Below are 26,658 nucleotides of genomic sequence, written 5' to 3'. Positions count from 1 at the left end.
GGATACTAGGAACCTTCATTTTTTTAAGTGGCAATCGAATTACACAGACAAAAGGGCATCACGTTAAATTCACATTAGCCGTCAAGGGTGGCGAATACCATTGTCGGGTGATCTGCCTCACACAGCTGCAGTTGCCAGTACCCGAGTCATAAGTTTGAGGACGAAAGCAGTCTCTTGGAGGCAGTGCAGTGCTTCCTCAATACGGGTGTGAAGAAAAACATCTTTCCGGTTGGTCTTGTCGAGTCGCCGACACTCCTCAAAAAAACAATTGTGCCATCTTGATCTTTGACCAGAACTGCTTGAACGCCCAGAGATAATGCGAAGGCTGTATTACCCCGCGTTGGAGCATATCTCCAGTGTGATCGTCAATGACACCGCTCTCCGTCGCGATCCCTCTGTATGGACGCTGTCGCAGTGGCACATGGCTGAGGGTGCTGATATGGAAGTGCATGCTAAATGTTGTTCTTGGAGCTCAAAAGAAGTAGGAAATTGCTAAAGAAGGTCTAGTCTGCGCATCCTGAGTCGTAGTCAGTGTGACATCAATAAACGAAGCCAACGTTCTGTCACACACAGGCTTAGATGCAGGGACAGAAGTCATTGTGTTAACCTGAACAGGATGCAAATTATCAGGGACGCCGTAGACAAAGCTCGTGTCAAATTGTCAGCTGAACCTAGGCGCTCATCGTGGTGCTAGATTGATGAAGAAGAAAACAGATTTGAAACTTAAAGTACTCTGCGAATCCGATGAATGGAAAGAAGGGAAAATAGAAGCAAGTAGAGATGACGGCGTGCAGAAAGCTTAGACGGCGTCAAGAGAACTGTAGAACTGTAGAATTGAGCACAAGAAAGGGGCATAAGGGCAAAAGAGAAAGGAGTGATATCAGTATAGGTAGCGGCGAACACTAGAGCAGAAGATGAGAGGCAAGGCTTCGGAAAGATTGCGAAAAAATGGAGGCTGTCCAAGTTCTGCACGGGCACAGTTGTTAACTCGATGATCGAGGTAAACCAAACTTAGAGTAGTGGCACGACAGAGGCGCGGAAGAAGTACAAATTGCATGTTGCATAAACTGCCTTGCATAGCGACGAGGACGCTGCATATTCCAACGGCTCAAATGTCCAAACACTTGCTTTACGTTGGGAAATAGGAAGAAACGGGACCGCGCTGTTTGGAGCGCATGGCTAAACTGGTCGGCAATCGCTCACACGGCGTCAGCCACCTCTACAATCACGTGAACGGCGACAGCTTTTGCATAATCTTCAATGACATTCACAGGAAATAAACGAGGCCTTAAATAGTTCAATGCGGCCGCAGTTCGTCATAAGGGCGTCATATTCGGCGGTGCCGCTGAAGACGGGAGAAACTTGTAGGCATCGAGCACCTGAACAGGTGACAGGTAATGCTCGGGGAGGATGGGGCTTTGGGGCGTCTTATAGAATAGCAGAAACGGGAGGGAGTATCCGGCTGCGGTGTACAAGGAATAAGAAGGGCCCGACACTTCCAGCAAATTACTAGGGGCGTCCTGGTTTTTAAAATCTCTCAGGCAGTAGAGTACCGCGACGAGAGGTAACAGCTTAAGCAATCAAGGCAACTCGACTAACTTGTCATTGCCCTCTCCTTAGAAGCAGATCATACTGCTCGTTCTTCTCCCTTGCAGTTCACTGATATATTGTGCCTACTCAGTGTATTTGTGGCGCACCTTACTAAAGCGTCGGCTTGCTGTGCTTGAAGAACCTTTGTGACGTGGGTTCAATTTCAATCAGCGTTGAAGAAGCTAAAAATTAGAGTTGCATATTCTCGGTGGCACACACCCATCTTCTAATGGTGGCGTCTAAGACTTTCATCCAAGTGCAGCACACTTAGCTGCACGTCCCCTTTGACCCAAGTTAGCGCCAAAGATGCTCACGAAGACTAGCACACCAAGGTACATATTGAGCGCACCAAAACTTCGTCAAAAAGTTTCTTCGAACAGCCGTACCATGCCAGTCACGCATCTACAGTGACCATTGACAGCGCGAACGAGGTGGTTGAAGAGCGATATGTATGTGCACCTTCCCACGTACTAAGTACTCCAAGTTGGCCCAGTGGTTGGTTTTCAATCCGGCTCCCTCATGGCAGGTACCCAATGCACTACCCTTTCTACCACTGGCTATCCAGTAAACTACAGACCCATGAAAACGGTTTGATACATACATATACAGATATAATAATACATCACTAGATATATACACACACACACAGACGCATGCATATTACATATATATATATATATATATATATATATATATATATATATATATATATATATATATATATATAAATCTTGTTACAAGCTACTTTGCTTATACATGTGGCGTGAACATATTGTGGTGCCGCGATATAACTGCAAGCAACCCCACTTTTACAAATGACATTTTTCAACAAGGACGAGAGACAGAGTAGTTCATCACGAGTTTATTCGAGCCATATATTGCTACTTTCTTTACATAAGCGTTTGTATTCGATGCTCACTTCCGCGGGTGTTGCACAACATGCAACAAGATCTGTGTTTTACGCTTGCATGCATGAAAAAAGTGTGTCGTATAAAGAAATAAAAGAGTGTCTAACGTGGGTATTCAATGTGCGCCCCTTAATCTTCAAAAGGCACTTATCTCACGAACACCGCCGTGACCGTTAGAAAATATTGCGATTGATTTTAATAATAGACATTTGCGTTTTGCTTCCAAGACACTGTGCTGTGGCTTTAAAAAGATCTGAATCAGATCTTCGATATGTCCTTGTAGCGTAATTTGGAGAACCAAGTGACCAACACACATTTCAGCACATTTTCTGCATATGAAGAAACTTAGTTCTATGCAGGCTCGAAAAATCTGCGTTGAATCTGCTAGAAGTTTTTCTTTATTTCTGTGATGTCGCACTGCATGCGGTTCCTTATGATTGCACCTCATGGCTACTGCTCTCAATTATTATTTTCGTGTAGTTTAGATATTACTTACCATTGCTGCCTGAAATTTCCAGGCAATATTACAAGCTCAACGCGGGCTAAGGTCAGCATGTACTTACGCGGTTCTAGATTATTATACAGGCTTTCGTGCCGTCCGATCCATTAGATATGCAAATTTGTTTTTATTTACCTTAACGGAGGGCCCAATAATGCTAAATAGCCTTGATTTTCAGATTTACCAGGATATGACGGAAATCTTGAACCCGATCCCTTAGGTATGTATTTTAATTCATATTTGCTTCTTAATCTATTCATTCTAGAAGTCCTTAACGAACTATTTCATCGTTTGTGTATCCTGGGGCCCTATAACGTAAAACTATTCCAATGTGTTTTTATGCCAATCTGCTAACGTCAAATTTGCGTAACCACCGACGCAAGCATCCAGCCGTGGTCAGCAGCGTTGCCTCAACAGCCCAGTCAACCGTCCTCTTAGTGTCTAGGAGGTCACTTTTCTTTGCTTTGAAAACTAATAAAATTGCCTAGATTGAGCAGTCTTTTTTGTTTGTTTGTAATTGGCCTCCAAGAGGCCGGGAGCACGCTCAAGTGGAGATGGTTCCGACGAGGCTGAGCCAGCGCACTGAAAGTCGATAACCGGATGAAGAGGGTGGTACCTGTGTCTGCGATTGGCCCACTTTCCCCTACTTATCTTGCGGTGGCTGGTCGAAAATCAAGGCGGCGTGCAACGGAAAGTTAAGAATGCTGCTAAAACGGAAAGAGTTGGCAGAGCGCAGAGTGATGTCGTAAACATGCTGACAGTGCTCTAAAACGTAACACGTCCACGCAGAAAGCTTTATTATACGCAAATAAACATGTGCTCTCCTGCAGTTACAAGTAGCCAGTGGCTAAGCGATCGGCGGGAGCTATTCTTTATTCTTTTTGGAATGGGACGGCCTGTCGCCCACTCAGAAAAAAAAAAGATATGGTTTGTTAGGCATATTAATGCATCGTTTCGAATGTTGTTTCGACACGGTAAGTTATTGTGGTTTCGTGACGTCCCGTGACGGGCAGGTGAAATGGCTGCAGCCTGAAAACTAGACCAGTAGCCGTGAGCTAATGGCGAACAGGCGTCGAATGCGAAATAACAAATTTTTGGTTCAATCCGATCATGCATAATCAGTGTATACCCGTCTTATCAGATGGCTAGCTATCGCGGTTCTCATGACATCGCGTGACAGGAAGGCGAAGTGGGCGTGGTCCAGAAATGTTTTTGACCGATCGCGGAGGGCTGGTCGCAGAATTTGAATGGGAAAGTTTGAAATAGGTTTACGTTATAGCGCTCTTGATCCAGGCAATCGCGGCTTTAACTAAAATCAAACTCTTTCGATCCTAAACAACACTTTCATCATCGCACAAAGGTTAAGAGATTATTGTAGTCACGCAGCATAGAGGTTTTTATTTCTAACCATATCCTAGGCATTGTTTTTATCACAGTAGGTAGAGATTGAACATACAATGACGCCCCCCAATAGACCAATAAGCTTTATAACAAAAAGCTGAAGGCAAATAACGCTAGCGCAGGAGTTTCAGTCTGTCATCGTGTGAGTTTATATCCACTTTCTGTCATGCAATAATGAAAGCTCCCAATTGCTGCATCCCAATGAATTCCAGCCAATAGCCGAGAGAAAAATTGAAACAAGCGCCAAAGAGCGAAAATATGCCAATAGGTGACGTGTGATGTGTGAGGACAATAGTGACATGAATATTCCTTACCATTGGGTAAACAAGAATCTAATATCTCTATCAAGCCTCTCCTAGGTGGAGTATGAAGTAATTTGTCTGAATAACAGTATGAAATGTTCAATGAATAGTTTCAGTAAATTAAGAATCAATGCCTCTGCGGTAGAAACGATGTCCATCTAATGCCTAGATCTTCCGTCTATTTAAGATATTTCTGTTGCCACCCTGTATATCAAACATATTCATGCGCATGGCTAGTTTAAGCCTGACTACAATAATGTGTTTCACAGCTCCGTCTCTAGGCCCTTATTTTAACACAGTGAATCCGCCTTCAGAATTTCAATACCATGTGCGCAGTTAGGTGTGTATGTCACACCCAAAAAAGATGCTGTAAAGCAATGTTACAAGAAACGTTCGATGTGACTGAAAGTGGAAATGCGTGTTTTTCGTCAATAAATCAACAAACACATTTTTTATAAATGTGCAGTGAAATTTGTAATGTCCTTTTCTATGAAGTCGCCATTTCTGAGATTTACAATGTTTTATGTAGTGTTTTTATGCCGCGTAAATGTGGTTTTTATGACGCGTAAATGTGGCCCAGAAGACTGGTTCTCAAGTTCAGCGTGGTATAATGCGCTATTCTGTAAGGCTGAGGTTCAAATTGAATTGCTGCCGATAGTAAGACTTGTGCGCTTTCGTTCGAATGTATTTTATTCCTTTCGTATCCAATAATATTACCCGTGTTGCTCTTTAAGGTTGCTATGTTTTTGTCAAGTTAGAGAGCACTCTTGCAAGCGAAAAACAAATTTTCACAAATTTCTTATGGTATTGAAGTTTCTGTTTCCTCTTTTTCCCAACGTAATGGATACCGGTTGTTTGAGCAAACAATTTCAAAAATTTTACAATTGCCTGTGCCAGATGGCACAGTTACATTCCATGAGCCGGTCACCTCAGAGAGACGGACATAACTTACACGGAAAGTACAAATGCATGATTGATCATTTACAAAAATCACTAATGCCGTTTTTAATTTCCTATGGTACATATTGCAACCTACAAACTCTAGCCGAGGACTTCGCAAGGCGGATTCACTTGGAACGAATTCTCAGGATGACACCATTTTTGAGATATTAATTCCCAAACTTTGCGAAGAAAAGCTTTTGTGCATAAATTGATACGATGAAATTTAGGAAAGCAACTGAAACAACAGTGCATTTTGAGCACATATTTAATGGCGCATATCTCGCAAATGATGTCTACCGCATAATTTTTTTTTTAAGTGGATATTCCTTTAGGTCTCACCGGCTACAATCTGTAAATCGAAATATGTACCATAAGAGAATAAATAAAAAACTTAGTAAGTTTTTGATGAGTTGATTATAGAGTTCAATTTTTTGTGCAAGTAATGTCCGCTTCTTAGAGTAGACATGGTCAAGGTCTGGGATCTGCCACAAGCAATATTTAAAAAAAGTTTTTAAGTGTTCCCTTAAACTCCCCGTGTAGATAAGGAATAATATCTAAAATCTCCAAGCCGCCCCCAATGTACGACTAACCACGTAGAGTGCACACGCGCAGTCCTTCTACGATGTAACACTTTTCAGTATTTATGTTTTGCTTCAGCCACCAGAACGTGGAAGGGCCTGCCATGCGACTTTGACAATTCTGAGTAGGTCGATTCATATTTGCCACCTATAGAATCGCAGTTTGGAGTTATTCGCTTTCCGCATGTGACGGCAGTCAAGCACCTGACGCGATCGCTTCCTCAGTGCTCCAAAAACATTGCTTACGTGTATTGTAATACGTTGAGATACTTATTTACAATGTTTATGTAAGTTCAAACTTATATATTCTCAAGTACATTTTCTAACATCTTATTGTTCATTTCTACACTAATTTGGTGAAATTGTATTAGGACATTCTCCTTGATATCCTGCCCGTCTTCCATGTCATTAACTTTATAGGCCCTAACAGACCTGCAGTATTTAAATAAAAATTTTCTAAAATTCAGATCTGCTAACCACATGAATATTCGTATTCTCATAATAAGAATGAACACGGTATTCTGATATAAGTTTTATTTTACTATCATGTTTAGCACTATTTGGAAATATTCAAGTGATACTCAGAAGTAAGAAAAGCCGATGCCAACGATTCCGGCTTGGGCTAACTAGAACAAGACAAAATCAGTTTTAATTTATCGTATAACTTTTATTAACATTTGAAGCAAGCTATGTGATAATGTTTTAAAGCTGTTTAAAATGCAGGTCCTGATAGCTTAGGATAAGGAACTTTATATTGCATACCTTCCCGCACATCTTATAAAAACATTTTGAAGACCAGTTATACATCGTCGTATACTTACATTTGGGCTTTGACGTTGCTTTTAACTGCGAAAAAAACGAGGACACAGTAAAGAAACGCATGCCACACGACGAGCGCAGGCTGCCAACTGTTTTCTAAGCAAGCAAAATACATATATTTCACTCCAGAACCACTACATGTGTTCAGATAATCACTCTCACATGTTCCGAAAACCAAAAAGAACATAAACGTTATCTGCTGGACAACAGTGTAGAAGATTCGGACAACCGATCACCGAACTAACCATGAGCCATTCTTACAGTATCATAAAAAGAGGGAGAGATAACATAAGACAGAAGAGAGCGCCGGAAGAAAAAAAGAAAAGAGACCGCGAGCATGTGAAGGAAACAGATATAGCACTTCACAAACAACCAGAGTAAAGGGGAAGGATGGGGGCATAAAATCGCTTTAAGAAAGCAAAAGGCGATAAAACAAAAAAAGAACATAACAAACGCGGATATCACACCGATCAACAAATGCAGCAATGACTTCACGAAAACATCAGTGCTCGAAATAGGGCTTACTGAGAACAACCATACATGTGGAATTGACGGCGACAGAACTTACAAACAGGTTGTAGAATGAAATATATGTATGTTGCTTACACACGAAATATAAACAGGTGGCTGTCCGTGCTCGTGGTGTGGTGCGTGTTTCTTCCGTGTGCCCTTGTTTTTGCGCAGTTAAGAGAAACGTCTAAAACTATCAACCAACTAGCGATTGAGAACGTCCTGCTTCAGCACATTTTTTTTCACTGGGCTCGTTTTTATGTGCGCAACCTAAGCAAGAAGCAGCAATGTCATGTCTGAGCCACACCGCGCTGTCCACTTGCCAGTCCCGCGCCCTGGCAATTTGCCTGAAGCGCAGGATAGTCCCTCGAAAAGTTCAAGCTATATTTCGGCTTCTGGTTCCGTCATGAGGCCACGTCCGAGGAATAGCCAAGACACCAATGTGCGAAAGCTGCAAAAACATAAGACCCTATTCTGACTGGGCGAAAGTGCTACTCCATTGTGACGAGGACGCGTTCGTCGGGGCTGGTTGCATCGACGGATACAAAATGTTAACCGCGTGCACAGCAGAGTTCCTGTGGAAACATTGAAGATGGGCTCTCCTTCATAGGAGCCAAAAAAGCGTGTCTGCCAGCAAAGTCACCATTCCTGAGAATGCCGCTCTGCCTGAAGACATACAGGGGATACTCAAAAGAGGGACGAAGTTTCCGTTCGAGCCAGGAACCAAGCGATCGGAGCTCCTTGCCCTGGTTCGTCGAGTTGGACAGCGAGTTCCGGAAAAGCAGCGGGAACGCGCTGTAGGGGACGGTGTGGACTGTTTCCAGCGCGCTGTAAGCCATTAGCTGGGTAACACAGCTTTAACGAAAGTGGTCAGCTACCTCAAAGAAAATGACCTCGCTATCTTACAGGGAGATAAAGGAGGCGACCTCTTCGTTATAGCTGCCACTTTTGACAAAAAGGCAAGCGAAGCTGTAAGAAAGAATTTCAAGCAGGCTGATTTCCTTCCGAAGACGCAGAAATGGCTTGCCGTCAAGTTGCCCAAAAAGCATGGAGCTGGGTTTGTTATGCAAGCTGGTTGAGACCAAAGTAACGAGCCTACTCGAGATCTTCACTGGAAAGACTCATAAACAGACTGCCTCTTGACAGCTATCATTTCTAAAAAGGACGCTCGGCAATGGACTGTTGGGAACTTTGTTCAATCAAACATGCAGACGATAGTCGACAAGTGTCCCTCTTAGTCCGATATTCGAGAGAAGTCGTGACACACTTGGAAGAAAGTCTTCCGACGGCTACCACGGAGCCCTTGATTGACATCGCGGAGCAGTTATACTCAATCCCTAATGACAGTTTGTTCAGCACTATTTGGCAACAAATTCAAGAGAACGAAGAAGCAACCTTCCAGAATACGGCAGACGTCAGCACAGAGCATTTCCTTGAACTGTTAAGCTTTTATGAAGGTTCCGGTGCCATTCCTTATGATGGAAAGTACTACGTGCACAAGGCTGGAATATGTATAGGTTCAGTTGCACCTATACTTTGCGATATTTATCTGTCAGCGTTTGGTAAACAAGTTCAATAACTAATTTCCGGGCATGATGTCATAGGCATTTTCTGTTATGTCGATGACTACTTAGTCAAACTGCACATGTCCCGAAAAGATAAGCTTTAAGGCCGTAGATCGCGTATTAAAGATATACCAATCAGCTTTGGGGGCTCACATTCACCCACGAATGAGCCAGGGATAACTCCCTTCAGTTTTGGGACCTGAGTCTTCATTTTGACGGTAAAAAACATCTGTTGGTATCACAACCCGAGAACAAAGAAGGCCCCACTGCCGTTTTAAACTGCCCATTACTAACTAGACAAGAGAGCTAACATATCCCTAGCGTGACAGTCCACCCTAGAAAACTCATGGGAGCATAAATAAGAAAGCAGTTTCAATCAGCAAGTTAGACGCTTTCTCTCGGCTTATTACCTGCAGAGTTTAATCACTGCCGCCTGCGAAAGTCTCTTGCAAAAACTTAAAGGTAGAAAGCAACAGAAAGAGGGTATTAAGGAAGAAAGACTGCAGGTCGTTCCCTTTAATCATTGCGTTTCGCACAACATCAAGGATGTGGCAAGCTGCTACCACGTCAAGATCATTTTTCGGCCCATTGCAACCTCAGTAGAGTATGCCCCATGGTTAAAGGCAAAGGTACGAGTAGGCCACATTGCTCAACCATGCCCGAAACGCACTACACAAATTGTCTTTGTGGTGTAGCGCATTCGAATTCCTTTACATGTGACAACGCTTATATTGGACAAACGGGCAAGTGTTTCAATGAAAGGGCATGGGAACACCAGTGGCATGTATAGAACAAGGCAAGAGGCACTTTTACCTACACTGTGACAGATGCAGAGGAAAAGAGGAGAGCGCAAGAAAAAAACTCTTGCAAACAAATTTTTCATAACGCAACGTTCCTGTTCCATACAAGCGATCAAACTGAAAGAGAGATTGTCGAAGCGTTTTACATATTAAACATGGCAACAAATGTATGAGCAAGCCATCTGTCTTGTTGTTACCAGGGGCGCTATAACCTAAAGCTATTCCAAACTTTTCTATTCCATTTCTGCTATCAGCCCTCCGTGATTGGTCAAAAACTCTTTTGGACCACCCCCACTTCACCTGTCTGTCACGCAACGTCACGAAAACCGCGATACCACCCCATCTGATATGATGTGTAAACATTAATTATGCATAATTTGACGGAAAAAAAAAACAGTTAGCTCTGATTCAACGCCTTTTCGTCATTAGCACCCGGCTATTGGTCAAATGTTTTCGGGCTACACCCAATTCACCTGCCTGTCACGCGACGTCACAAAACTGCGAAAACTCACCGCGTCAAAGTGACGTGTACGCAATAAAGATGCATTAAAATGCCGAACAAAACTGAATTTTCTTCTGAATAGCCGCAGGCTGCCCCGTTCCGAAAGGAATAAAAGATGACTGCCGCCGATAGCTCAGGCGCTGGCTACTTGCACCTGCCGGAGAGCATGGGTTTATTTGCGTATAATAGACAGATTTAGTTACACGTACGTAGAGGCTTTGCGTACGTAGAGCTTCTACGTGTCAGCAGTGCGCATGCGTACAACGTAGCGGGCGCGCGCGCGTCTCACGGACGTACGTGAGATTCAATTCTTTGCGTGCGTTTCTTGCGCACGTAGACAGTTTCGGGCGGGAGTTCCGCGAGATCACGAACAAGCGATAGCGGGCCGCGCGCGCGCAGGCGACTTGCATCGAAACACGGTGACAGGATTGAATTGGCTACCGCCGTGTTCACATTTCCCGATAGATGTAGCTACGGGGTGCCTCTTGGCTTGCGTAGCGTATGTGTAGCTAAAAGCGTGTCAGATGGCGTGCACGTAAGGCACGTAGGCTTTTCACGTTTGCGTACGTGAAGCCTCTACGTACGTGTAACTAAAACTGTCTAATAAATCTTCTTGCGTGGCCCCGTAACGTTTTCGAGCACTTTCGGCACGTTTACGATCTCATTCGGCCAACTCTTCTCTGCTGAGGATCCGTTTTAGGATCATTCTGAAGCTTGCGTTGCATGCCGCCGCGATTTTCTACCAGCCAACGCAAGCTAAAGTAAAGAAAGCGGAACAATCGCAGACGGCGGCACCACCCTCTTTATCTGGTTATCGCTTTTCAGTGCACTGGCTCTGCGCCATCGAATCCCTCTCCACTTAAGCATTCTCCTCGTCTCTTGTCAGCCAATTAGATACGACACGCCCCTCAGTGTAGGCAATGTTATTCGTTTTTCAAGCAAACAAAAGTGACCTCCTATGAACGAGGAGAGCATTTGATTGGTCTGTTCAGACAACCCTGCGGGTGACCGCCCGGTGCTTGCGTCAGTGGTTACGCAAAATCGACGTCAGGAGATTGGAATAAAAACAAATTGGAATAGTTTTATGTTATAGGTCCCCAGAAGTCAATATTCTGGAATATTCCTTATGAAAAAATTCATTTTTACGATCTAAGGCTTTATTTCTATTTGGTTCAGTTTGTTGTAGGTGTTCGTGCTGTGACTGCAGCAGAGCGTTACTTTTTTAACCAGGTTTCAGTCTTTCAATATCCACGCTTGTAAGTTCCGTTGCCATCACCCCCTCTTCAATGGTTGTTCTCAGCAAGCCATATTTTGAGTCATCATGCTTTCATGACGTCATTTCCACATTTGTTCGTCGGTGTGATATTCCCTGTTGATTATTATGTTTTTTGTTGCCTTTTTGCTTTCTTGAAACGATTTTATGCCCGCATCCTTCGCCTTTACACTGGTTATTTCTTAGGTGCGATATCTCTTTCCTTTATTTGCTTGTGGTCTCTTCCTGTTTTTTTCTTCCCGTTATCACTTGTTTGTTTTACCAGAATGAATAACTGGGCTAGTTGGTTTACTTGGTCAAAATTGGTCAAAGATTGGTCAAAAAATTTTCGAGCCGCCACCTACTGCACGTATGTCTTAGGTGATGTTACGCGAACCGCCCAAACACTCAATATGACATATAAGCACACAGACTCTGCATGATTAGACCGAGCGCAAAAAATAATAAGTTCTGATTAGACGCGTTTTTCGCCATTATCGTAAAAGGTGTAATCTACCATTTGCCTATTGGTCAAACGTTATAGGGCTGCGTCCACTTTACTTGTCTTTTACCCGACGTCACAAAATGGTAAAAACTCACCGGTCAAAGTGATGCGTGCGCGTTAAAGACACATCAGTATGCCGAACAAAACTGAAAGATTTCCGGGGAGTGACCGGTTCGAAAAGGATTAGAATAAGGTTGCCTGCCTATCTCTGTGGGACTAGCTACTCGGAGCTGCCGGGGAAGATGCATTTTCTTGCGTACAATAAAACATTTTGCGTAGCAGTATAACGTTATCGACACAGTTCGATACGTATATGCCATCGGTCTGCCAACTCTGCTACGCTGAGGGTTCGTTTTAGCGGTATTTTCCCCTTTGATTGCATGCAACCGCTGTTTTCCACCAGCCTCTGCAACCTAAGTGAGAACAAGCGGACCAATCGCAGACGCTGGAACCGCCCTCCTCATCCAGTTATCCAATTTCAATGTGTTGGCTCGGCCCATGCCAAACGCTCTTCACTTGAGAGTTCTCTTTGCCTATTTTCAGACAATTAAATAAGAAAACCTGCTCAATCTAGGCAATCCCATTCGCGTTGAAAGCGAAAGAAAACGACATCCCATTGACAAGAAGCGAGTTCGGTAGCGCATTTAAGGTAACGCTGCGGCTTACCTCCCTATGCTTGCGTCGGTGGTTACGTAAGTTTGACGTTAAATGATTGAAAGAAAAACATATTGGAATAGTTTTACTTTATAGCGCCCAAGCTTCAGGAAATATATTATGCAAAGCCGCCAGTTCCGGAATTTTTCGCAGACAGTGATTGTGACAATTTCATTGATCTTAGCAACTGAACTGTCATGTGCAATAGCCCGTGCACGTCAGAAGCACAAGTTCGTCTCAAATGCATTCTGGCATTGTACACTTAAGACAATGAATGGCTCTTACGCCCGTAACCGCGGCCTCCGCATTACGACGAGAGAAGTGGAATTGTACGCTGCAATGATACGCTGCAATGGAGCCATCTGTGGAAGACGACGACGCTCGAGCCATTGCTGATGATGTTATTTTTTGCACAGCCGAGCCAGCTGTAGAAGGCGATGACAAATGCGTGAAGAGTGGCACTAGGACGTTTGCGCGGTTGGCACGGAGAATTTTTAGGAGCGTTTTCTTAAGTTTTACAAAACATTTTTTCTCAAAAACATCTCTTGTCACCCTTGTGCTTGAGACCTTTTGGGGTCCTACGTGGGACAAACGCCGTTCAAGGGTGGGTTACTGGTACTTGACTCCATTGAGTTGGACCCTTTCTGCGCTATCACCAGGATCGGCCCACATGAGGATTGGTTTTTGTAAACATCTCGGGGGGGGGGGTACATTTTTTTCAAGATCCTAGCCATAGACAGCTTCGCTGTAAAACGACTCCTTGTCCGTGATAAAAACATGTGCGCCGGTGCAAAACATTCTACATGTCCATCGGCTTTCGCTGTTACCCGTACACCATCCGTAGAAAGGTGGCACTAAACTTAGGCCAGAAATGCATACATATATGTTAAAATGGAGATGACAATCAGTATGGAATGGCCTCGTAAACAATCGACCTTTGAGGATGGAATGCGACTGAAGGGGACCTAAAACGAGGTGATCTGACTTTCCTGTAATAATGGCGAATACACATGCAGCCGTCTCTCCTCTACTGCCTATGACGGCATTAACGCGCTAGTTATGCCGTGTTGGGCATCACGTAAAGAAATTAAACGGAACCTCCCTCAACGTGAAATTTTGAAGACATGGTTAGCGTTATATGGCGATAGGCATGGTACCGAATGTGTGTGGGGCCCAATGTAAATATGTGCGTTTATGAACACTAACTTATGACGCATCTAAAAAGAGTAATAAACAGGCACTAGACAACTACGACAAATTGCGTGAGGTACTCAAGGAATGCTGTGGCGCTAAAGCATTATTTCGACCATTTATCAATGTTCGACCCTATGCACTTATGATTAGCGAGAGGTCGAGGCACAGTTCCTTATCATTTAATATTTCTATAGGTTATCTATTTGTCTTCATCATCATCAGCAGCAGCACCTTATTTTATTTCCACTGCCGGGCAAAGGCCTCTCCCTGCAATCTCCAATTACAACTGTCCTGCGCCAACCGATTCCAACTGGCACCCGCAAATTTCCTAATTTCATCGCACCACCTAGTCTTCTGCCGTCCTCTACTGCGCTTTCCTTCTCTTGGTATCCATTCTGTCACCCTAATGCTCCAACGGTTATCTAATCTGCGCATTACGTGACCTGCCCAACGCCATTTCTTTCTCTTAATGTCCATTAGAATATCGTCTATACCCGTTTTTTCTGTGATCCAAACCGCTCTCTTTCTCCCTCTAAAAGTTACGCCAAGCATACTTCGTTCGATGGCTCTTTGCGCGGCCTTTCACTTCTAATCAAGCTTCTTTGTCAGTCTCCAAGTCTCTGCACCATTTGTCAGCACCGGTAAAATGCACTGATTGTATACGTTCCTTTTCATCGATAACAGTAAGCTTCTAGTCTGACCCCTTTCTTTACGCGCATCTTCCTGCTTGTCTTCTGCAGAATTAAGATGGCTGTGGAATCACTGTAGATATTTTCCAGGGTCTTTACGCAAGCGGTCTGTAGACCTTGATTACGCAATGCCTCTGTGACTGCTGCTATCTCTACTGAATGATACGCTTTTTCGTAATCTATGAGAGCCATACAGATTTCTCGATAGGCTGATTAATGACATGGATGTGATCCAATGTAGAGTATCCCTTCCTGAAGCCAGCCTGTTCCCTTGGTGGAATAAAGCCCACTGTTGCACTTCTTTTATTGGAGATTATTTTGGTAAATATTTTATATAATACTGGAAGTACGCTTGTGGGTCGGTAATTTTTCAGTTCTTTAACGTCTCCCTTTTTGTGGATTAGTATAATGTTTGCATTTTTCCAATTTTCTGCGACCCTTGCCGTCGATAGCCACTTCGTATAGAGCGCCGCCAGTTTTTTTAGCATTATATCTCCTCCATCTTTGACTAAATTGATTGTTATCCTATCTTCTCCTGCCGCTTTTCCCTGTTTCATGTCTTACAAGGCCCTTCTGACCTCATCACTAGTTATATAAGGTGTTTCTGTACCTTGTTCATGATTGTTTCGAATGAAGAACTCCAGAGTGCCCTGGGTACTGTACAGGTCAGTTTAGAATTGTTCCGCTTTTTTTATTATACCTTCATAATTGCTGATGATATTACACTGCCTAGTTATTTATTTATTTGAAGTACCTTTCAGGCCCGTAGGGCATTGGGGAAGAAGGGGCAAAAAATCGGAACAGTGCTTACACAACCAGAAGAAAAATGTACAATACCTGGTAAATAAAATTTGTGCACATAATAGCAGTAAAGAAGGGAGTACTAAGCAATACGGAAATAACGAAAAGAAATATGGTACAGAGTTTAAAAGCACAGGATAACATAAAAAGCGCATGGCGCATGAATAAGTGTGCAATTCATCATGCGTGTAGTAGCAAATGTAAACAACAGAATAAAGAAAAAAAGGCAGGAAACGAAATGCGTAACTTCAAAATATGAACTGAAACATGAATATGAAGCATCAATAAACATGACCTGAAACATGAATATGAAACATGCTAAACGACGGCTTCACTGAAACGTGTAAAAAGTTGGTGATGGAATGCGTCAGGATTAGACAGAGATGCAATGTTGTCTTGTAGATTATTGCATAATCTGATGGCTCATGGAAGTGCTCGTGAATTAAAAGCTAAAGTGTGACCATAAATCCGTCAATGGCTTAAGTTATTGTGCAATCTTTGGACGTGCCGGATGGGACATCGAGGTAAAATAACATGATCTATTGGAGTGTACATACTTGTGAAATGCTGTTAGTGGAGCGATGTCACGGCGTGAGCCTAAAGAATACAGAAAAAGATCAGTTTTCATCTGAGTGACGCCTGAATGGTAGTTATAGTTTCTTGAGATGAATCGTGTGGCCCTGTTTTGGATGGATTCTGAAGTGGTGACTATGTTGCTACGATAAGGAGATAAAATGGAGGAAGGAAACACAAGTTTCGGGCTAACAAAAGTAAGATAGGTAGGCTATAGTTTACGAATATTAGCAGGGCAACTCCTGAGATTACGGCGTAAGTATCGTAAAGACTTAGAGGCGACGGCGCATATGGATGTGATATAACATGGTCATAAAAGACATGATGAAAGGTTAACACCGAGATACTTGTGATGGGAGACGTGAGACAGTAAGTTATCTTGACTGTGGTATTTATAACTCGAATGGTTGTTTGGGGCTGGAGATGACTTTACATTTCGATACGTTAAGCGTCATTTTTTATCTTTCAGTGCTTAGATCTGTTTGTCCTATGCCAAGTATCCTTCTGACTGCTTTCTGGCTGCGTACATTTCTTGCGGCTTCAGTCTTTGTCACGTTATATATTTTCGAAGATCACTTATTTTCGCTTTGTTGATCAGTGTTGACAGTTCCGCGAATTCTATCTTATCTCTTAGTTGGACACTTTTATCCTTTGTCGCTTCTTCATTAGGTCCTTTGTTAGTTGAGAGAGCTTGCCTACTGGTTGCGTTGGTGCCTTACCTCCCACTTCAATTGCTGCCTCTGAAGCCAGCTTCGTTACAGTTTCATTCACTACATCTATGTTGTCATCATCAGGTCTCTGTTCTAAGGCTGCATATTTGTTTACAATACCAGCCAAATTTGTCTGATTTGACCCTTACTGCCTCAAGTTAACCTGTTTCTTCTTGACCAGTGTTATTCTTTCTCTGGTCAAAATGAGGTGAATCGCAGCCCTCACTAACCTATGATCACTGCGCTTTACCTTACCTATCACTTCTACATCCTGCACTATTCTGGGTTAGGCAGAAAGTATAAAGTCAATTTCATTTCTTGTTTCATCATTAGGCCTTTTCCAAGCTCAGAAACTGTTGCTACGTTTCCTGAAAAAGGCGTGTATTATTCGAAGCTTATTTCTTTCTGTGAATTCTACCAGCATCTCTCCTATAAGTTTCTAAAATTGCCGCCGTAGTTGACAATTGCCTGTTTACAAGCCTGCTTTTTCCGCCCTTTTGCATTGATGTCACTCATTACTACTGTACACCGAGGTTGGTCTTTTGTCATTGCCAATTCAATCTCTTCATAAAACTCATCTACTTCGTCGTCGTCGTGACTGGATATTGGAGCGTAGGCTTGTACTACCTTTATTCTATACCATTTATCAAATTTTATTACGACTAGTGCTACCCTCTCATTAATGCTGTAGAATTCGTCAGTGTTACCCGCTATGTCCTTACGGATTAAGAATCCTACCCCGTGTTGCTTCTTATCAGGGAGACCTCTATATCAGAGGACATGGCCGTTATTTAGCAATGTTGGAGCCTCACCAAGTAGTCTAATCTTACTAAGGCCAATAATATCCCACACAACGTCTGATAGTTCCCCAAGAGTCCTGCTAAAGTGGTCTCACTCGACAGAGTTCGGCTGTTAATTGTTGACAGCGTCAGTTTCTATTGGCGGCCTGTCCGGATCCAGAGATTCTTAGCACCCTCTGCTGCGTTTCAGGTCTGACCGCCGCCTTGGTCAGGTGCTCTGCAGCTGCTGGGGACTGAGGGCCACGGGTTAATTGTATATATAATCAGGGAGCTTATGCCGAATACTGCACCAGGGAGGCCGATTCCTGATCTTGTGAGGGAGTGTGTTTGTTCAGGCTTAGTGGGTCTTCCTAATTTGGTTGTAGCTGGATTAGTATAGCCAAACACGCTCTCGCCATTTTTCATCGGTGTCAGGCCTGGCTCCAAGTCTGTAGATGCCGTGCGCCGGAGAACATCAAATTCAGATACCCGATCGTCAAACATTAAAAGATGGGGGGGGGGAGGATTTGAACTTCCCACTTCCGCAACCGAGCAATCGACAAAGCTCAGTAAGATAATCCGACATGCCTAAAAGGTCCGCTATTTGCGCGTTTCGCGCTATTTAGTGTCAATTCTCCGTGGTCCTAACCTCTTGTTTCCAGAATCTCACGCATGCACGCGTTCTTGAACGCTCCTAGGTATACGATATATATTCGCTGCATTTCAACAGCACTTAACACTTTTGAGTAAAAATAAGGAAGGGAAACGTTTTCAGGGCGTCCCGAGAGGCCCTGGTCGCGTATCATCCGCTCGTCCCGCTTGCTTGTCCCTTGGCGTCCCAGAAGTAGCCTCCCCTGGTAGCAATTCAGAATGGTGATTCGTGCTGCCGTATCAATACCGCTCTGAGCCTCGCGCAAGACAGGCGACCTTGACCGCTTCCAATGGTGTCTTCAGCCTTTCTGCAGCTTTGGGCAGCAATTATAGCACAGGTAATGAGAAGGTGGAAAAGGGGGGGAGGCAGCTGACCCCGCAGATTTTTTGGTAAGGCCGCGGGCCTAAATGTTAAGGAGTTGGGAACTCTATGCCTCATTTAACCTAGAGAGGTGCCTTTTTCGATCAGCTAGACATGGTATGAACACTCTCGCACGTAAGCAATTGAGGGCTCCGCTACCGCCGCGGTCGCGATCCAGCTCTCGGGAATACAAACGAAAGTAAGCAAGAAAGAAAAACTGTAGATGTCGACGAAAGGAATGGACGCATATAAGGTCGTTCTGACGTGCTGAAAATCTGTGTGTTAACGTTACAGCTAGGTGTTGTTGCTACTTGCTTTTCCTTATACTTTTCGTGAATACTGTAAACAAATACCTTCCCTCATTTTCCTCTGTTCATATTGTGTGGGAATGCGACACCCTCAAAGAAAACCGGTTTTGGCAGCGCGCCTAGTAAGTTGCAGCAGATAAGTTCTTGAACATTTGTAGTGTTATAGAGTGTGTAGTGCCAACATCTAATTGCGTATTAGGTTCCCCGAATACGTTTTCAAGATCTGTATATGCTAGCATCTATGTATTGTGAGTTTATATAATTGGAATAGGGGCAGGTGCAGATGTTCGGAATGAGTTTGCGTTTCATTTTCTAGTGTTGTCAACAGAAAGTATTGCAAGGTATGTCGGTAGAGTATTTGCAAAGCCGTTTTCGTAAACATTTCGTGTTGCACGATATAGTGAAAATTCTCCGTAGTCCTAAACTCTTGTTTCCCCAATCTCACGCATGCAAGCGTTCTTGAGCGCTTCTAGGTACACAATATACTTTCGCTGACTTTCAACATCACTTAATACTTTTGTCTAAAAATAAAGAAGGTAAAAGCTTTCAGCGCTTCCTGAAAGGCCCTGGTCGCGTATGATCCACTCGTCGCGTTTGCTTGTCCCTTGGCTTCCCAAACCTAGCCTACCCGGGTAGCAATTCAGAATGGTGATTCGTGCCGCCGTATCAATACCGCTCTGAGCCTCGCGCAAACCAGGCGACTTTGCCAGCTCCCAGTGGTGTCTTCAGCTGTTCTACAACTTTGGACAGCAGTTATACTAGAGTTAATGAGAATCAGGAAAAGCGGGGGCGGGGGGGGGGGGGGGGGAGACCCCGCAGATTTTCTGGGAACGCTGCGGGTCTTAACGCTAGGGAGTTGGGAATTATATCCTATAGTTAACCTACAGTTGTGCCTTAATCGATCAGCCAGACATGGTAGGACAATGTGAGACATGGTCTATTAGTCAGACATAGTCTAGTATGTCTTTTCTTAAGCGTTTTAATATTTTGCCGTCTAAAAAGATGACCTAACAGACACGATCATCATCATCATCATCAGCCTAGTTACGCCCACTGCAGGGCAAAGGCCTCTCCCATACTTCTCCAACTACCCCGGTCATGTACTAATTGTGGCCATGTTGTCCCTGCAAACGTCTTAATGTCATCTGCCCACCTAACTCTCTGCCGCCCCCTGCTACGCTTCCCTTCTCTTGGAATCCAGTCCGTAGCTCTTAGTGACCATCGGTTATCTTCCCTCCTCATTACATGTCCGGCCCATGCCCATTTCTTTTTCTTGATTTCAACTAAGATGTCGTTTACCCGCGTTTGTTGCCTCACCCAATCTGCTCTTTTCTTATCCCTTAACGTTACACCCATCATTCTTCTTTCCATAGCTCGTTGCGTCGTTCTCAATTTCAGCAGAACCCTTTTCGTAAGCCTCCAGGTTTCTGCCCCATATGTGAGTACTGGTAACACACAGCTGTTGTACACTTTCCTTTTGAGGGATAGTGGCAACCTACTGTTCATGATTTGAGAATGCCTGCCAAACGCACCCCAACCCATTCTTATTCTTCTGGTTATTTCAGTCTCATGATCCGGATCCGTGGTCACTACCTGCCCTAAGTAGATGTATTCCCTTACCACTTCCAGTGTTTCGCTACCTATCGTAAACTGCTGTTCTCTTCCGAGACTGTTAAACAGTACTTTAGTTTTCTGCAGATTAATTTTCAGACCCACCCTTCTGCTTTGCCTCTCCAGGTCAGTGAGCATGCATTGCAATTGGTCTCCTGAGTTACTAAGCAAGGCAATATCATCAGCGAATCGCAAGTTGCTAAGGTATTCTCCATCGACTTTTATCCCCAATTCTTCCCACTCCAGGCCTCTGAATACCTCCTGTAAACATGCTGTGAATAGCATTGGAGATATCGTATCTCCCTGTCTGACGCCTTTCTTTATAGGGATTTTGTTGCTTTCTTTGTGGAGGACTACGGTGGCTGTGGAGCCGCTATAGATATCTTCCAGTATTTTTACATATGGCTCATCTACACCCTGATTCCGTAATGCCTCCATGACTGCTGAGGTTTCGACTGAATCAAACGCTTTCTCGTAATCAATGAAAGCTATATATAAGGGTTGGTTATATTCTGCACATTTCTCTATCACTTGATTGATAGTGTGAATATGGTCTATTGTTGAGTAGCCTTTACGGAATCCTGCCTGGTCCTTTGGCTGACAGAAGTCTAAGGTGTTCCTGATTCTATTTGCGATTACCTTAGTAAATACTTTGTAGGCAACGGACAGTAAGCTGATCGGTCTATAATTTTTCAAGTCTTTGGCGTCCCCTTTCTTATGGATTAGGATTATGTTAGCGTTCTTCCAAGATTCCGGTACGCTCGAGGTTATGAGGCATTGCGTATACAGGGTGGCCAGTTTCTCTAGAACAATCTGACCACCATCCTTCAACAAATCTGCTGTTACCTGATCCTCCCCAGCTGCCTTCCCCCTTTGCATAGCTCCTAAGGCTTTCTTTACTTCTTCTGGCGTTACCTGTGGGATTTCGAATTCCTCTAGGCTATTCTCTCTTCCACTATCGTCGTGGGTGCCACTGGTACTGTATAAATCTCTATAGAACTCCTCAGCCACTTGAACTATCTCGTCCATATTAGTAACGATATTGCCGGCTTTGTCTCTTAACGCACACATCTGATTCTTGCCTATTCCTAGTTTCTTCTTCACTGTTTTTAGGCTTCCTCCGTTCCTGAGAGCCTGTTCAATTCTATCCATATTATAGTTCCTGATGTCCGCTGTCTTACGCTTGTTGATTAACTTAGAAAGTTCTGCCAGTTCTATTCTAGCTGTAGGATTAGAGGCTTTCATACATTGGCGTTTCTTGATCAGATCTTTCGTCTCCTGCGATAGCTTACTGGTTTCCTGTCTAACGGCGTTACCACCGACTTCTATTGCGCACTCCTTAATGATGCCCATGAGATTGTCGTTCATTGCTTCAACACTAAGGTCCTCTTCCTGAGTTAAAGCCGAATACCTGTTCTGTAGTTTGATCCGGAATTCCTCTAGTTTCCCTCTTACCACTAACTCATTGATTGGCTTCTTGTGTACCAGTTTCTTTCGTTCCCTCCTCAAGTCTAGGCTAATTCGAGTTCTTACCATCCTGTGGTCACTGCAGCGTACCTTGCCGAGCACGTCCACATCTTGAATGATGCCAGGGTTCGCGCAGAGTATGAAGTCGATTTCATTTCTAGTCTCACCATTCGGGCTCCTCCACGTCCACTTTCGGCTAACCCGCTTGCGGAAAAAGGTATTCATTATACGCATATTATTCTGTTCTGCAAACTCTACTAATAATTCTCCTCTGCTATTCCTAGAGCCTATGCCATATTCCCCCACTGACTTGTCTCCAGCCTGCTTCTTGCCTACCCTGGCATTGAAGTCGCCCATCAGTATAGTGTATTTTGTTTTGACTTTACCCATCGCCGATTCTACGTCTTCATAAAAGCTTTCGACTTCCTGGTCATCATGACTAGATGTAGGAGCGTAGACCTGAACAACCTTCATTTTGTACCTCTTATTAAGTTTCACAACAAGACATGCCACCCTCTCGTTAATGCTATAGAATTCCTGTATGTTACCAGCTATTTCCTTATTAATCAGGAATCCGACTCCTAGTTCTCGTCTCTCCGCTAAGCCCCGGTAGCACAGTACATGCCCGCTTTTTAGCACTGTATATGCTTCTTTTGTCCTCCTAACCTCACTGAGCCCTATTATATCCCACTTACTACCCTCTAATTCCTCCAATAACACTGCTAGACTCGCCTCACTAGATAGCGTTCTAACGTTAAACGTTGCCAGGTTCAGATTCCAATGGCGGCCTGTCCGGAGCCAAAATAAAGACCGCGAACGGATTTGCTAAGCAGCGCTTGGACGCGTAGCTCTAGATGGGCTAGGAAACACATTTTTACTCAAACATAGTTTTGCCCAATGTCGCCACAACGGCACTAAATATTTTTAGCTTTATACTCCCCCTCAGGCCGACTGCCATGACATATCCCCATCATTATCAACATCTACCTGAGTTATGTGCATTCCATGACAAAGGCCAAGGTCTCTTTGAGTATAACACCAAGTGCAAAGAGAGCAAAAATGCAATGCTTAAAGGTACTATACGCTATCTTAGGCGAAACAACTACGTATAGCTTTTGAGCAGATAACTAACTAACATTTAGAACTGACGAGCTAATATATAATATTCTAATAAAACATTACATCGCATGGCACCATAGATAGTTTGTTTAGCTCAGCTGAGGAGTGTCCTCTTTAATTATCTTTTTCCGTAATGTTTCATATGAATGTCATGGGGTGACCTATAATGAAGTGAATCTCCTCGCTCGAGAAAAAGCACTAACAAAAATTGAAAAATACGGCGTATTTTTTTCTCCTAAAGGACTAAATAGTAAGCGCCACTAAGCATCGTATCTCCATCCTATGTAAACAAAGTAATGAGCAATGAAAGCAAGCAAAGACAGCAGACAACTCATGCTTACCCATGAATTCGTCCTTGACATATTTTATAGGTTCTTCTTCCCCCTGTGGTAATTATACGCTAACAAGGGTGTGCCAAAGCAATCACAACGGTTATCACTACAACAGGCAAATGAGGTTATGTTTCAAAAGTGACAGCAAACACTGTGGAAATTATCCAAATATATTTGGAAGTTGTGATGATTGCGTGTTGGAATGCAAAGGTGAGTACAGCATCAATTGTACTGCAGTTAACATTTTACACATGCCTTCCTTTAAGGTTCTACATATCCTCTGAATATTATTCTGGCAGGATAATATCTGAAACCTTGACTTTTCTTTGCAGTGCTGTATATCTTGTATCAACATTTTTTACTATTTTGTTAAGTAATATTCTGCTCCTGCTTGAGTCATTTTGTCCTGCAATATTGTGGAGAAAGAGAAATGCGTAATGAATAAATAAAAAAAACATCAGGCCTTCATCTTTAGCTTGGTGTCCCTGATGTTTGACAACACTGGTGGAAGAAATTGTTTTGCAATTTGCCGATCACACAAGATGGCTCATCTCAGGATACCCAGATATATTAGTGAGCCCCACTTACGGAAAACACATGGTAGCCGCGCAGAATGTGATGACGTGATTCTATGTGGTTAAAAGTGCATTGGTGCAATGTTCGCATCGACAAAGTTGTCAGTTATCAAAATATATCTAGCTAAGCCAGGGGTTCAGGCCAAACAATTACACAGTGTGTATAACTTGCGCACAAGCGAAAAAGTCGTAGTACGAGCTGAAAACGGCCGTAAAAGCTGACAACCAAAAAAAAAAACATTGTGGCAGAACTCTTCTTACAATGATGGTCGACGGTAATGCATTAGAATTTGACATAGAAAACGACACAACGTATTGCCACCGTTGAAACGAGTTTTGTTTAAGGTATGCGCTGCAATGGAACTGCTCTTTCGCACTTCAGAAAGAACAATCGGCACCTTTTAATCCAGCCCCCCTGAAGCATACGCTTGCACTTTGAAATGCATGGCGCGTAGGTCTATGCGAACGCTGTTACATGCGTCATGCTGCAACCGGGCTCACCTGTCACACTTTAACAGCGAAAGCTGAATATGACTAACCTTCCGTAGGTTTTCGGCGTCCGGCAATAGAAACATAGTGATTTCTAACAAACTCATACGGGTGCAGTGCGGCGGCGCAGATGTCAGAATGCGGAACAGATTTGAATGCTCGCCCTGAACAACAGCGCGAAGACAAGATTATCGCACTATATAAGCAGAAGAGGTATGGCGCTAAAAACAGCTGCGTTATCAAAGGGTTGGATCGGTATAGTTCGTACACCCGAAGAACAGCATGCTACGAGGAGCGCTGGACAGAACAGCAACGAGAATGTAAACGTCCCCGGTGCGAAACCACCGCCGAACGTTCCCGACATGCTCAACGAAAGCGACAATCACGAGCCCGGGCAACTCCAAACGAGGAAACGCCAGGCTCCAAACGGAAAAAATGAAAACCATTCCCCTCTGTAGAGATGGAATGGCAGCGAAAGTATTTACTTTTTGTTTTTACTTTGACTGAAGTCAGCTTTCGCTGCCATTCCTTCTTCACAGAGTGGAAAGGTTGTCGTTTTTTTTTTTTTTTGACAGCTGCGTCGTCTAGTGGCGCTGCCCAGAAGTGTCCGCGCAGATTACCGAGACGGCAAGCGTGGCACGTCGGTGCCTGCAAACACTGAGAAGTGTTGCCTTGCTTGGCACTGAGTGGCCCACACTCAGCAACTTAAGTAAGTGAAACGTTCATTCATGGGCCAGCCTGCTAATCTGATGGGATGCTGTGCTTGAGAAACCGTTGCGCAGTTGGTTCAGCTCCTTTTATCATCAGAGGTATTTAATTCAATGGTTTTCAAAACTGTACAGATGCACATTCCCGGTGACGCGAACCTAATTAATAGAGCTGGCGAGGAAGACGTTCATTGCAGAGCAGCAAAGAGCCACGAGCACATACCAAGTAAACCAGGTTCTCATCAAACAGGTTCATTGAAGAGCAACACACGTGTAGTGGCACATGGTGGGCCTCAAGGCATCATTGTTTCTTCGAACTGCGGTATCCACCCGTTCCCGCATCTTACAGTGAATCAAGTCAGCGTGAATGAGGTTCGTAGAAGAATGGCACTATGTACACGTTGGCACATACTCAGTTTCCCAAGTTGGTCTGGTAGTTGGTTTCGAACTCTTTTCCTCAGCACAGAAGCCTGATGGGCTACGCATTTGACCATTGACTACCGAATCACCCAGTAAGGCGGGAGAACGGTTACATAAAAACACAAATGCATAGATACAAACAAACTAACTTGTTTCTATAGCCTCCGGAAAGTACCTGAAGTAGTCTAAGAATGCTAAAGAACTAAAAATCTTACGAGGACAGTAGACGGTCATATATAAATAAATATAACAATAAATAAATCTATACATACCCAATGTATTGCCATGAGGGAAACAAGTTGTAGCCACCGTGATTGCTTAGTGGCTACGGTGTTGGACTGCTGAACACGAGTTGCCGGGATCGAATGACGGCCACGGCGTCCGCATTTCGATGGGAGCGTAATGCAAAAACACCGGTGTACTTAGATTTAGGTGCACGGTAAAGAACCCCAGGTAGCCAAATTTCCGGAGTCCTCGACCATGGCGTGCCTCATAATGAGAAAGTGGTTTTGGCACGTAAAATTCCATAACTCAATTAAACGAGTTATACATTTCATACGTTTTCAACGCGGTTGAACAAGCAACACCAGGAGATAAATAACCTTCAGAAAAGTCTGACTAAAATAGAAGCGGGAAATCCTAGGGAAGAAATACCTCGGCTGAAGAAAGAGCTAAATTAACTTTAGCAATTTAGTAGGCGACAGAAGCGAGATGTTCATGGCATTCAAGTAGCAACAAATGAGAATTTGTTGGCCATAGTAAACTGTGTGGGTGAGCCACTAGGGCTACAGGAATTGGCTGACTCTGGCACTGATAGTATTCACAGGTTCCCCTCACGCCCCAGTCGTGTGCCACCCATTATCATTCGTTTTGCCAGTGCCAAGATGAAGGAGCAATGGAAGGTAAAGGCTAAGCTACTGGGAGAAAGGTCAGCTTTTTTAAAAAAATGACACCGATAATTAAGAAACTTGTTTATCTTGCACGTACAAAGGCAGTGGAAAGAGGCTACCAGTCCGTTTGCGAACGTCACGGAAGTGCTCGTATG

General features: G+C 43.7%; 1 protein-coding gene across 1 annotated transcript in view; it reads left to right on the top strand.

Moving 5' to 3' along the window:
- LOC129385453 (uncharacterized) overlaps positions 1-26,658 on the top strand; it is a 70,026-nt gene that overhangs the window by 33,967 nt on the left and 9,401 nt on the right. Inside the window, exons 3-4 of the mRNA XM_055072085.1 lie at positions 3,176-3,217; positions 23,462-23,632. Coding sequence (XP_054928060.1) covers positions 3,176-3,217; positions 23,462-23,632 — 213 coding nt within the window. The remainder of the gene's footprint in view (positions 1-3,175; positions 3,218-23,461; positions 23,633-26,658) is intronic.

Source organism: Dermacentor andersoni, chromosome 7, assembly GCF_023375885.2.
Source record: "Dermacentor andersoni chromosome 7, qqDerAnde1_hic_scaffold, whole genome shotgun sequence".
NCBI classification, from domain to species: domain Eukaryota; kingdom Metazoa; phylum Arthropoda; class Arachnida; order Ixodida; family Ixodidae; genus Dermacentor; species Dermacentor andersoni.
Note: the sequence above shows the minus strand (reverse complement) of the source record. Positions and strands in the feature narration are given on the sequence as shown.